This window comes from Gymnoscopelus braueri (assembly GCF_963280865.1).
Source record: "Gymnoscopelus braueri genome assembly, chromosome: 21".
Taxonomy (NCBI): domain Eukaryota; kingdom Metazoa; phylum Chordata; class Actinopteri; order Myctophiformes; family Myctophidae; genus Gymnoscopelus; species Gymnoscopelus braueri.
Genome location: NC_137623.1, coordinates 35,401,735 through 35,416,418, shown reverse-complemented (window position 1 = coordinate 35,416,418; position 14,684 = coordinate 35,401,735). Strand labels below are relative to the sequence as shown.

General features: G+C 40.1%; 1 protein-coding gene and 1 pseudogene across 2 annotated transcripts; both read left to right on the top strand.

The window, feature by feature from the left end:
* Window positions 1–2,450: 2,450 nt before the first annotated feature.
* Window positions 2,451–4,579, top strand: LOC308076973 (E3 ubiquitin/ISG15 ligase TRIM25-like; the record flags this gene model as incomplete). The annotated part of the gene is made up of 2 exons (XM_080417497.1): window positions 2,451–3,307; window positions 4,576–4,579. 2 exons carry the CDS (start codon window positions 2,451–2,453, stop codon window positions 4,577–4,579), a joined length of 861 nt encoding a protein of 286 aa, XP_080273623.1.
* A 701-nt stretch (window positions 4,580–5,280) lies between these two features.
* LOC308076972 (E3 ubiquitin/ISG15 ligase TRIM25-like) lies at window positions 5,281–9,830 on the top strand (annotated as a pseudogene). Its single transcript has 2 exons — window positions 5,281–6,343; window positions 9,224–9,830. The product of its transcript is annotated as an E3 ubiquitin/ISG15 ligase TRIM25-like (transcript).
* The last annotated feature ends 4,854 nt before the right edge of the window (window positions 9,831–14,684 follow it).

The following is a 14,684-nucleotide window of genomic DNA, read 5'->3' as shown; positions in this document are numbered from 1 at the left end:
GCAAGCCCAAATAAGCAACTACTGTACACTTTAGAAACAAACCCACAAAACCGCAACCCGCAACTACCAATATCTACAAGCGACTTTACAGAAAAACAAGCCCAAAGTCGCTTATAATAAGCAGACATGGCAACACTGGTTCTTTGCTGCATGTCATCCCCCCTCTCTCTCCCACCTTTCCTGGCTCTCTTTCCTATTACTATTAGGGCTGCAACAGTTAATAGAACTAATTGATTTAATCAATTATATCTATATAAAAAAGATAATCAATCATTTTATAAAGTAATTGATTAGTAATCTATCCCTATTTCAGGAAGGTATTTATAGGCGAAAGGGTTACAACTCTACAACCTCTACAAGCTCACAACGTGATGTGCTGTGAGCTTGTAGATCTGTTATGAAAAGAAAATCATGACAGTGGTTAATTGATTCATTCATATATAAAGAATATTAAAATAACACACTTCTCGATTCTTTGATTAATCAAAAAAGCAATCGATAGAATAATCGCAAAAAAGAAAATAGTTGAAGACCGAGTTACTATCACCTGGCAAACTAATGAACCCTCCTGCCATTTATACCAGTTATCTATTAAAGATAGGACAATTAAAATGGGCAAACACATGCATGGAGGTATACAGTCAAATGTGAATGCTGTGATCTGAATGAGGTGGAGAATTAAATCCATTTGATCACGATCTGAGAGAAATATTGTTTAAAAAAGTCCAGACTTCTGATCTAAGCCTGATAGATTATGAGAATGGTGCTTTAATTAAGGTTTCGAGGCCTATCAGGCTCGAAGCCTGATTGTAGGCGTTCTTCCGCCGTTTTTTCAGTTCTGGCCTAACCGCGTGGTCACTTTTTACGAAACTCTGCAATATGGTAGAGGGCTATGCCAAACGGCGAAGACCCAAAACTCACAACCATTGGCCAAAGGGTAGCGCTGTAGCACTCAATTGAAAATGCCAACTTTGAACAGGTACAACTCATGCCCTGTTTGACCTACAGCCATGAAACTTCAATACACACACGCGTCTCCTCATGCCTAACAACTTTCATACCTGACTTTTGACCTCTTACCTTTAGATCTCCCACCATTTTGAATTATATGACAAACAGTAAAAATCTATCTCCTCCATGGGATCTTTGAGCAATCTGCACGAAACGTTTTACACATGAACTTTGGACCTATGCCGACAAACGCACAAAGCGGATTTTCCAAAAGTGAAAAAATTAAGCTTTATGAGCCAATTAATATTGCAGTTTTATGAAAATTATTCGTCTGCCCCTAACACGTTCATGCAGACTCACATTTGTTTGAAACTTTGCAATAATGTAGAGGGTCATTCCAAGTATCACTGAAACCAATCTTACTCCAATTGGTCAAAGGGGGGCGCTATAGCAATTTTTTTAACTTTAAAACTGCAAACTGGTAAACATTCTTTATGATGTTATGGATTATATCTCATCTTTCTCTCTCATATAAAGTATGTTAATCATCTCTGAATCTCCAACACAAAGCAGATAACAGGGTTGTAATGGCCTCCTACGGTACACGTCAATGTGTGGAGCAAGGTTTAAGGTTCAGGGTTTTTATTGTCATATAAACTTAAAATACAGCTGACCCAACAGTGCAGGCAGTGAAATGCTTGTTCTTAGAGCCTCCTCAATGGTGTGACAACCATTAAAATAACATTACAAATTGTCATAATTGAGAAAAACTAATGTTTGAAGGGTAGAACATTTGATTGAGGGAGTTCACTGATTAAATCATTTTAGTGTTATTGTCGTTTAACGATATCTGTTGCTATATCATAGTATATGATAATATAATATAGTACAACAATAATGTTTATTCAGTTGTATAATATAAGAATATTAAGATAATATACAGTATATTTGTATTGCGTAAGGTAGTAGAAATCCATGTTTGTGGTGTGACAACAATTAAAATAATATTACAAATTGTCATAATTGAGAAAAACAAAGGTTTGAAGGATAGAACTTTTGATTGAGGGAGTTCACTGATTAAATCATTTTAGTGTTATTGTCCTTCAACGATATCTGTTGTTTGCCCTCCCTGTATCTCTATTGCACTCATAAACTGTGTGTGTGTGTGTGTGTGTGTGTGTGTGTGTGTGTGTGTGTGTGTGTGTGTGTGTGTGTGTGTGTGTGTGTGTGTGTGTGTGTGTGTGTGTGTGTGGGTGGGTGTGTGTGTGTGTGTGTGTGTGTGTGTGTGTGTGTGTGTGTGTGGGTGGGTGGGTGGGTGTGGGTGTGGGTGTGTGTGTGACACACACACACACACACACACACACACACACACACACACACACACACACACACACACACACACACACACACACACACACACACACACACCTCCCATGTCACGTGATTTCTGGGAAGGTAAAACCCAACTAAACTCAGTGTGTTCATCAGTCGGCTGTAAAATGGCACAACAAGCAGTTCAACTGGATCGGGATCAGTTCTGCTGTTCTATCTGTCTGGATCTACTGAAGGATCCAGTGACTGTTCCCTGTGGACACAACTACTGCAGTAGGTGTATTGAGGGATACTGGATTCAGGATGATCAAAGAGGGACATTCAGCTGTCCACAGTGCAGACACACGTTCATCCCAAGACCTGTTCTGAAGAAAAACAACATGTTGGCTGACATGATGGATATACTGAAAAAGACAGGACTCCAAGATGTTCCACCTGATCACTGCTATGCTGGACCTGGAGATGTGGCCTGTGATTCCTGCACTGGGGAAAAACTGAAAGCTGTGAAGACTTGTCTTCAGTGTCTGGTCTCTTACTGTGACACTCACCTCCAGCCTCACTATCAATCTCCTGCCTTTAAGAAACACAAGCTGGTCAAAGCCTCCAGCGAGCTTCAGGAGAACATCTGCTCTCGTCACAACGAGGTGAGGAAGCTTTTCTGTCATACTGATCAGCAGTGTATCTGTTCTCTGTGCTCCGTGGAAGAACACAAAGGTCACAATATTGTCTCAGCTGCAGCAGAAAGGACTGAGAGACAGAAAGAGCTTGATACGAGTCAGCAAAACATAAAGAAGAGAATCCAGGAGAGAGAGAAAGATGTGAAGGTGCTTCACCAGGAGGTGAAGTCCATCAATCACTCTGCCGGTAGAGCAGTGGAGCTGATCAGAGACCAGCAGAAACGTGAAGTGAGTCGTGCTGAAGAACTGAGGAAGCGTGTGGAGCAGGAGGTTACTGAACTGAGGAGGAGACATGCTGAGCTGGAGCAGATCTCACACACAGAGGATCACATCCATTTTCTACACAGGTATACCTCCCTCTCAAGGATCAGTGAATCTACACACCCAGTCAGCAGGATTATTTTATTTTAATATAGTATTTATATATAATTTTAATAGAATAGTCTAACTATCTGTGAAATATAACCCAATTATTTCACAAAATAATGTGTTGGCAATTTACCATTATTTAGTTAAACTAGTCCTTACCCGGTGAAGTGCGCAGGCAAAATAATTACTGGTCTACCTTAAGTCAGTCCACCTTAAGGCCAGGAGCTTATTTCATTAGCTTGTTTACTCCGTGACATCATGTCTAATGGTGGCGAGCCAATAGATTGGCGTTATTGTTATTATTATGATGGCGTTGCGCCAGATGGTAATGGTCAATGGCTGTGTGCAATTTCAGATCGATTGCTCCAGCCACTGAGGAGAACCGGGCATACAGTTTTGGGCTCACCACCACTGCAGAGGTTTGTCAAATTATAGGAAGATTGGTCTCAATATATGTCACATTCAGCCCTGGACTTCACTGACTGAAGTAGGGGTCTAATTAATCACATTAGATTCACAGATTAGAGATGTTATGTATTTTTGTAAGTATAAGTTATTTTCATTCAAATTAAAATGTGATTGAACTTGCACTAATAATGACTTAAGTTGATTTTTCACTATTTAAAATATAGTATTTCTTAATTATTAGTAATTGTAGTTTGTAGATTGGCTATTTTCACTATTTTTAATTGTTTTAAATTATAATTAAAAAAAAATAACATACAAGGTTTCCACCCGGCAGTGACAATATATAGCCAATATATGGTTCTGTATCAGTATATGAGTCAGTTTTAGCAGATTTCATTCTAATTGGCTACTATGACTGCCTATGAATTTAATGGGCCTGGGTAGGTCACCCTGGCCTGGCAGAGATCTGTCACATTCTAGCTGCTGAAATAAACTTTCCATTTACATCATTGTTGACAAAAAAACAGAACATGGATATTGTTTGCAAAAGGATTATTTATTTCTTGTCCACCAGAGCGGTGAGGTCACTCTACTTTTGTATGATATTGATAGCCTAAACTTTGAATTTGTTTGCAGTTTAATTTCTATTGCTTGATTTATATTTAAGACTCTCATAATTTTGGGATTTCTGTGCATTTTGTCAAATGTATTAATCTAAATTAATTATTTAATTTCTATTAAATAATTATTTAATTCTTGTACGTGTGCGCGTGTGCGTGCGTGCGCGCACACACACATAACCCGTTACAACTTCCAATTTCACGTGATTTCTGAGAAGGTAAACTAAACTCTGTCTGTAAAGAACATTCAGGGCATACTTGCCAGCATTAGCCATAGATGGATACCACCGCAAGGTGGACCATGGTAGGATGCCCGGAAACCTATATAAGGATATATATATATATATATATATATATATATATATATATATATATATATATATATATATATATATATATATATATATATATATATATATATATATATGGAGATCCCCATAGATGGAGACAATCAACCTCCCCAAGTCTGACATCATAGAATCTCTCCTAGGCTTCTATACATGGAGATAACTAACCTACCTAGCTCTGACATCAGAAAACCACTCCTGGAACTCCATATATGGAGCCAACCTAAACGTCCAGGACTGACATCATAGTCCCATGTTTGGGCATAACTGACATAGCCCGCTCCATTATGGATATGACTGACATCACCGTAGTGACACCAGGGCCGCAGCCAACGGTATAAAAGGCAACGGAACTCCCTGGTTAATTGAGTTCCATCACCAACACCGAGCGACATTAACTCCCTACAGAGAAATAAGCATCAATACAACTCATCAGTAGTTGGTTTTCAAAGCCTAAAGCATTACATGTCGGTTTGCCTACTTCCTGGATAATCTCATAGCGGCCTTCGGATCTGGTTAAACAACCAGCTGATTATCTGTTTAATACTGTCTACTCATCAGACAGTCTGCTGTAAAATGGCACACCAAGGAGTTCAACTGGATCGGGTTCAGTTCTGCTGTTCTATCTGTCTGGATCTACTGAAGGATCCAGTGACTGTTCCCTGTGGACACAACTACTGCAGTAGGTGTATTGAGGGATACTGGAGTCAGGGTGATCAAAGAGGGACATTCAGCTGTCCACAGTGCAGACACACGTTCATCCCAAGACCTGTTCTGAAGAAAAACATCATGTTGGCTGACATGATGGATATACTGAAGAAGACAGGACTCCAAGATGTTCCTCCTGATCACTGCTATGCTGGACCTGGAGATGTGGCCTGTGATTCCTGCACTGGGAGAAAACTGAAAGCTGTGAAGACTTGTCTTCAGTGTCTGGTCTCTTACTGTGACACTCACCTCCAGCCTCACTATCAAACTCCTGCCTTTAAGAAACACAAGCTGGTCAAAGCCTCCAGCGAGCTTCAGGAGAACATCTGCTCTCGTCACGACGAGGTGAGGAAGCTTTTCTGTCGTACTGATCAGCAGTGTATCTGTTATCTGTGCTCCGTGGAAGAACACAAAGGTCACCATATTGTCTCAGCTACAGCAGAAAGGACTGAGAGACAGAAAGAGCTTGATACGAGTCAGCAAAACATAAAGCAGAGAATTCAGGAGAGAGAGAAAGACGTGAAGGTGCTTCACAAGGAGGTGAAGTCCATCAATCACTGTGCTGATAGAGCAGTGGAGGACAATGACACCATCTTTAAGGAGATGATATCTTTCATTGAGAGAAGACAATCTGATGTGACGGAGCTGATCAGAGACCAGCAGAAATGTGAAGTGAGTCGTGCTGAAGAACTGAGGAAGCGTTTGGAGCAGGAGGTTACTGAACTGAGGAGGAGACATGCTAAGCTGGAGCAGATCTCACACACAGAGGATCACATCCGTTTTCTACACAGTTACACCTCCCTCTCAAGGATCAGTGAAGCTACACACCCAGTCAGCAGCAATGTCCGTCCTCTGAGATCCTTTGAAGATGTGACCGTGGTTGTGTCAAAGATGAGGGACTGGATGGAATTCCTCCTGAACTGCTATCTGAGTTATGGCATTTATTAGGCCCTATTCTGCTTGATTCTATCAACCATTCACTTGAGTGTGGGTCCTTCCATAGAGATCAAAAAACAGCTCTTATCTCTCTCCTTTTAAAAAAGGACAAGGATCCGTTAGAGGTTGCTAGCTATCGCCCCCTATCCATTTTAAACTCTGACTTCAAATTATATGCTAAAGTACTCTCTAGGAGGCTGGATTCCTGCATCACTTCTTTGATTCACTCAGATCAGACCGGTTTTGTGAAGACGCGCTTAGCCTCTGACAATATTCGTCGTTTATTACATATAATAAATGCTGCATCAGATGAGCATCCATGGGCAATATTATCGTTAGACGCAGAAAAGGCATTTGACCGTGTAGAATGGAGCTATTTATGGGCAGTCATGCAAAAATTTGGTTTTGGATCTTACTTCATAAAAATGATACACACGCTTTATACTTCTCCTACTGCACGAGTCCATACCGGGCACCCTGGTGCTTCCGATTTTGTGTTACATAGAGGCACAAGACAAGGTTGTCCACTCTCTCCAGTTTTGTTCGCTCTTTCACTTGAACCTTTAGCACAAGCAATCAGGGAAAATCAGTCAATATCGGCAATAACAATTAAAGGAACTTCTCATCATATCTCCCTATATGCTGATGATATCTTATTATTTCTGTCAGACGTAGCTAACTCTGTCACTCAAGTCTTAAATCTTTTTGATAAATTCAGCGCCTTCTCTGGTTACAAAATTAATTGGTCTAAATCAATACTTATGCCGCTGTGTACATCTGTTGATTTAAGTCGCCTTCCAGTCCAATCACAAAATCATGGTTTTACTTATTTAGGTATTCAAATCAGACCTACAATCTAAAATTTAATTAAAGATTATTATAACTTGGCCTTAACTAAAGTAAAGAATGATCTTAACGGTTGGGCTGGTTTAAAAGCGGGTCTTCATGGTCGTGTTTCCATCATAAAAATGAATATACTCCCTCGAATCAATTTCTTATTTTCTATGTTACCTCTTTCCCCTCCATCAAATTTTTTCAAGGACCTTGATTCAATGTGTAGGAAATTCATTTGGAATGGGAAGACTCCTAGGATCAGCTTTTCTACCCTTTCTCGTCACAAAAACGCTGGTGGCCTTTCCCTACCTAACTTTAAATACTACTATTGGGCCTTCCAAGTAAGAACTATCAGAACCTGGTTGGACTCCTCATCAGATACATCTTGGCGAGTGTTAGAAAATGCTTTATCCTCTCCAATCAGGATTCAGGACCTACCTTTTACTGTAATCAAACAAAGAATTGTAGAATTGCGTATGGGCCCAATCATTGCCAACACACTATCCATCTGGCGCAGCATATTGAAACAGTTGTCTATTGATTGCAATTTTCATTCTCTCTCTCCCATTTGGCATAATAATGCTCTTCTTTCAGGATCTATACCATTTTATTTCCCACAATGGTCAAAAAAATAATAGAAGATAAAAAAAAGATAATCAATGTCTCCGGTCTTTTCAGGACTTGAAGGAAGCTTATTCTCTTCCAGGCTCCTCATGGTTCTTTTACCTTAAGCTTCGCACTGCTCTAAGAACGTATGGGGTACCCTGGGATGCAGCTTTACCTCAACACCCATTGCTTCCAACAGTTACAACTAAGATCAAACCAGTTTCCTTATTATATGACAAACTTATTTCTATTAATACAAAACCGCTTTTAATTACAAATAGTTGGGAAAGGATATTCCAGGCTTTAAATTTAGATTGGAACTGGCCCTCTATTTGGAACATTATCTTCTCCTCATCCAAAAATGCAGCTCACCAAATTATTCACTATAAATTCATACATACATTTTACTTCGCGCCCGAGCGTAGATTTAAATGTAAACTAGTGGACTCTGATCTATGTACCATTTGTTCTTCAGCTAAAGGAGACTATTTACATATGTTTTGGTATTGCCCCTCAATTAAAAGTTTTTGGATTTGGATTAAGGAGATTGTTATAGCTATTATTGGTAAACCTCTTCCCAGCTGCCCTGCCCTTTTACTTATTGGATATAACCCAAATATTTTGTTAACATTTCAGGATAAACATATATTACTAGCCGCCTCAACTGCCGCCAAGAAAACTATTATTAAAAACTGGTTTGAACCAACTATTAGTTTGAAAATAAACTGGCTAAATAGTTTTTCGGATATTTGTTTACTGGAGCGCTCTACTGCCAGAATGAACGGTGCCAGAGCTGACACTGTGGATAACTGGTCCAGAGCTCTGGATGCAGTTCAGTCGCTTGGCTAGTTTTAACCTGTATTGGGTTGTGGCCTTGTCCATTTCTCCCTTTCCCCGTACCTGTGGCTCCTGTACATGTCCTGTACTTGTCCTGTGCTTGTCTTGTGCTTGTCTCGTGTTGGTCTGTCCCTGTCTGTACCTGTCTTGTACTTGTACTTTTTTTTTTTCCCCTGTTCATGTGGATGTCCATATTGTATTGAATGTTTTGCTTGTTATGGGTTATGTTTTTTGTTTAATGCATGTATGCATGTCTCCATCTAATGCATGTATGCATGTTTATTGTTTGACTTTTATTTAGCTCTTTGCGAGTTTGTTTATCTGACCGAGTTTTGTATTATTTTTTATTAATTTTTTATTATTATTTTTTGTTGTATGTCTACATGTGTGTATGTGTATTATTATCAGTTTCTTTTTCCTTTCCCTTTTTTGTCTTAGTTTTCCTGAGTATGGCCTCTTTGTGTGCTTTGGTGATCTCACCTGTTTGCTTTACTTGAAAAATAAATACAAAATTGATAAAAAAAAAAAGAAAAAAAAAAGATGAGGGACAAACTAGAGGACATTCTTAAAGAGGAAGGGACAAACGTCTCAGAGACAGTGAATAGAATGGATGTTTCACTGTCAACACCAGCAGAACCCAAGACCAGAGCTGAGTATTCATGTCCAATCACACTGGATCCAAACACAGCACATCAATGCCTCTCTCTGTCTAAAGGGAACAGAAAAGTAGCATGCATGAAAGAACAACAATCATATACTCATCACTCAGAGAGATTCACTAGACTGTGGCAGGTTCTCAGTAGAGGGAGTCTGACTGGACACTGTTACTGGGAGGTAGAGTGGAGTGGAAGCTATGTTGATCTAGCAGTCTCATATAAAGATATCAGCAGGACAGGTAGTTATAATGAAAGTGGATTTGGATCCAATGATAAATCTTGGTCTTTAGGGTGTCAGACAGGATGTTATATTTTTTAGACACAGAGGCATTGATACTAACATCCCAGGTCCTGTGTCCTCCAGAGTAGGAGTGTATCTGGATCACAGTGCAGGTACTCTGTCCTTCTACAGAGTCTCTGACACCATGACTCTCCTCCACAGAGTCCACACCACATTCACCCGACCCCTCTATGCTGGATTTAGTGTTTGGGGTGGTGGAGACACTGCTGAGTTGTGTGACCTCAAGTAGATCAGACTTTGTGTTTGTCTCTCATGACTCCACAATAATTTAAATATAAATTAATCAACATTCTCAGTGTCCAAAGATTTAACTGTTCTGTTGATGTAAAATTTAAAAATGTTTTGTCATTCAATAATTTTGTTGTTAATTGTTAATCTCTTGTATAATTTGTTAATCATCTCTCATGTTCATACAATTTATGTCTGTGTTTTTTAGGTACCAGTTTCCTTCATGCGGTTGATATGAAGTCATTTTAATCTGTATTTTGTGGGTTTGATATTCCAAAAATGACATGTAATTATATTGATTTATAGGTTCATGTTTAAAACATATCTGAATAAACATTACAAATGAATGTACAGACCTTTTTTAATTAAATTATTCTATTCAATTGAATGTAATAAATATTAACCAACATAATATATAATAAATGTGTGTGTGTGTGTATGACTGCATGTGTATTGTGTTTCATTATTAAGGTTTCGAGGCCTATCAGGCTCGAAGCCTTATTGAGATTGCCCCTTTTCTTCCGCCGTTTTTGCAGTTCTGGCCCAACCGTGCATACGCTTTTTACGAAACTCGGCAATATGGTAGAGGGCTATGCCAAACGGCGAAGACCCGAAACTCACAACCATTGGCCAAAGGGTGGCGCTGTAGCACTCAATTGAAATATGCCAACTTTGAACAGGTACAACTCATGCCCTGTTTGACCTACAGGCATGCGTCTCCTCATGCCTAACAACTTTCACATTTTGACTTTTGACCTCTGACCTTTAGATCTCCCACCATTTTGAATTATATGAAAAGCAGTTAAAATCTCCTCCTGGGATTTTTGAGCAATCTGCACGAAACTGTCTACACATGTACTTTGGACCTATGCCGACAAAAACATGGTTTGGATTTGAAAGTGAAAACATTAAGCTTTTATGAGCCAATTAATATATAATATATATATTTATATTAAATATATATATTTATATATATATATGCATACACTATATTATAATTATGGACTGAGTTATATACACACACGCACGCACACACGCACGCACGCACGCACGCACGCACGCACGCACGCACGCACGCACGCACGCACGCACGCACGCACGCACGCACGCACGCACGCACACACACACACACACACACACACACACACACACACACACACACACACACACACACACAGACACACACACACACACACACACAGTAGCACAGTAGCACAGTAGCACAAGACTGTATAATCTATGTCACACACTTCATATAAAGATCAGTCCATAATAATTCAGCTCTGTTCATCATACAATTAAAATATCACTACAGTAAAGTATTTAACAATACAAAATATAACTACTTGGCTGTATGGCAATCTCAATAAGACACTGACCTCTTTGTGTCACTAATTAAATGATATTTGAAAGATTCATCACTTGGTAAGACTTTGGGTGGGTTAGAGAGATGTTCCGGTCGGGAATCAAACTGGTGACCTTTCGATCCAGAGCTCCCCCTTCCTCCTCCCCCACAGCTTCTCCTCCCCCCTCCTTCCCCTTTTTTCCTCTTCTTCCCCCCCTCACCCAGGCTACTGTTCCCCAGCTTTAGCTCAGTGGTTAGTGAGCCTGCCTAGGGAAACAGGAGGCCCTGGTTGCCCCAGGACGATTCCAGGCCAGGCCAGCAAATGTGTCGATGAAATGAAATTTGTCCCTGAGCAAGACTCTTAACCCCTAATTGCTCACAGGCCCTAATTGGAAACAAGACCGCAAGGACTTTCATGAACGGACCTGTTAAAGGAATTATCCTTATCCTTTACACTGTCTACCCGCAAGTCTATAGGTCCCTGGTTCAAACCCCAATTTAACCAGTCCAAATATAATTTACTGAACAAAAATCATGACTTTGTTAATTAATGCATGTTCACTTCTTCTTTCTCTCTCACTGCCTCTCTTTCTCCCTCTCTCTCTCTAACTGCCTCTCTCTCTCTCTCTCTCTCTCTCTCTCTCTCTCTCTCCCTCTCTCTCTCTCTCTCTCTCTCTCTCTCTCTCTCTCTCTCTGTCACTGGCTCTCACTGCCTCTCTCTCTCTCTCTCTCTCTCTCTCTCTCTCTCTCTCTCTCTCTCTCTCTCTCTCTCTCTCTCTCTCTCTCTCTCTCTCTCTCTCTGCCTCTCTCTCTCTCTCTCTCTCTCTCTCTCTGCCTCTCTCTCTCTCTCTCTCTCTCTCTAACTGCCTCTCTCTCTCTCTCTCTCTCTCTCTTTCTCTCTCTCTCTGTCACTGCCTCGCACTGCCTCTCTCTCTCTCTCTCTCTCTCTCTCTCTCTCTCTCTCTCTCTCTCTCTCTCTCTCTCTCACTGCCTCTCATCCTCTCTCTCTCTCTCTCTCTCTCTCTCTCTCTCTCTCTCTCTCTCTCTCTCTCTCTCTCTCTCTCTCTCTCTCTCTCTCTGCCTGCCTCTTCCTGTCTCTGCCTTATCCCTCGCTTATTAACCGCTTATTGCTGCTTGCAGCTATATTTGAATTTATGTTTGTATTTTCAGAATATATTATATATTTATAAAGCGTGGGAGGAGAAGGGAAATGTATATATTATATTTGCAGGTTTATATGAATGTATGCACAGTATGTGTCTTGTTGAAAAGCAGGGGCCTATTACACGAAAGGTGAATTAAATAAGCCTGGGCTTAAGTCAAGTTCCATGAACGCCAAGCCAGGCTGAAAAGGAGCGACTTTGTCGAGCTAGACCTTGTCAAGCCAGGCTGTATCGAGCTAGGATGGTAAAGCCAGGCTTCACGCATTCCTATAAAAGACCATGAAAGTCAGAGTCAGAATCCTTGAAGTTGACCAATCATGGAGCCCAAAACCAGAGCAACGTTCTTCTCTGTGGTTGAACAGCACTGCAGCAGCTCATGGAGTCATACAAGGAATAAAATGTATAATAAGCAAGAAAGGAAACACAGCCGCAATAAATAGATCCAGGGAGAAAGCGTGGCAAAGTATTGCCGACAAATTAAATGCACAAGTCGTCCAAAAATATATACAATTTATATATATAGCCCATAAATATATAATTCTGTTAGGCTTAAACATGAGGAATTTAAGTGAATATCGCAATCTACAACTAATCTACAATGCTATTATATGCTCCATGCATGCAATGTTGAGATTACATGGAATCCATCTATGTATATATCTGCAGTGCCGTCCACGGGGGGTCGCCGTTACCCGCGACGGTAACAGGGGGTCCCCGTTGCGGTGACGGGGGTCGCCGTTACCCGCGGCAGTATATGCTTAAAGGGCAATCTGGTCAAAAATAATTTCTCCATTGACTAGAAATTGATAATTTAAAATATGCTCCTCATTGACATTGTACAAGAGGCTCTTTTAAGCCAGTCACTAATAATTTATATTATTTATATATAATATATACATACATACATATATACATATATATACATACATATATACATATATATACATGTATATATGTATATGTATGTATATGTATGTATGTCAGAATTTTTTTATAATCTAAAAAAAAACTAATATATTACCAAACATCTACAATATGAACTATAGTGTGAACAGAGTGACAATGACATATCACATGAGTCATTGTGAAACAATTATGATTCATGGTCACACACTATTTCGGTAATATAATTAAACTGATTATATCTTATTGTATTTATTTCATTTTGAATTTGAATGCACGGTCATTAGAATGATTCCATATACAAACATATGTGTTGAATTAACGGTGGAAAAAGTCATTGGTTTAAGATTGGAGTCATTGGACTAACAGCTATATCACAAAACTTGAAGAACAAGGCACTGGATTAATTAAGCTTGGCTGTTAGCCTGGTCCGGACCAGGCTAACTTCACAGCTAAATCATGGTAACTAAGGTAGGATTGCGTCAATTTTCTTTCGTGAAATCTAGTCATGGATAAATTTAGCCAGGGTGAACTGGCTAAGCTAATCTGGCAAGATAATTCAGCTTTCATGAAACTGATTAATCGCAAATCCTGGCTAAATTAAGCCAGGATAGGTGTTAAATCCAGGCTTAGGGCGCGCTCCCACCAAGAGTTGGCTGGCCGCTGTTAAACGCAGGTTGTGCGCGGCCACAGTTTTTTGCAGCCAGCGGATTCTAAAAAACGGGAGTGTCGCGCCTGTCACTCACTTTCAGGACCCACTGCCTGCTGCCTTGAGCACCATGTTGCTTCCTGAGTCTTGAGACAGTCCGCCTTCCACTCACCCGATTGGACAGAGGGAGAAAATCGGCTCCTGCCTCCAGCACTTTTATGCTTAGTCGCGGAGAGCAGATAAACGCAAGGTCTGCGCGACTAGCGGAAAAATCTGCTCTTGCGTGAATCAACGCATTTGCATTGACAATGCATTGGCAGATTCTGCAAACAGCGGCCAGCCAACTCTTGGTGGGAGCGCGCCCTTAACCCCTAATTCTGCTTTCGTGAAATAGGGCCCAGGTTGTATTATGAGTTGCTGGCTGGGTATACTGTACACTGGAATGTTTATGTTTTTGTTTTTGTTTTAATTGATGTCTCTGATAATCCCATGTGGGATGGGTCAAGAAATTGTCCGGACACGGAAATAAAATATTCATTCATTCATGCATTCATTCATTAAAAAACAAAAAACTGAACTAAAATCATACCGATACCATCACTTAAAAAATTGGAACACATGAAGGCAGGAGGAGATATTCATACAGTACACCCGTGTGTGTGTTGAGCAAACATCCTGAATGCATTAATAATCCTATAATTGTTCCATGTCAATATTCACTGTAATTACTCCCTGAGAGGAATGTGTGTTTTCTTCAGAGGCAGAAAAGAATTGTTGTTTTTCGTCCAGTAATTATTTGTAAAACCCCTCTCGT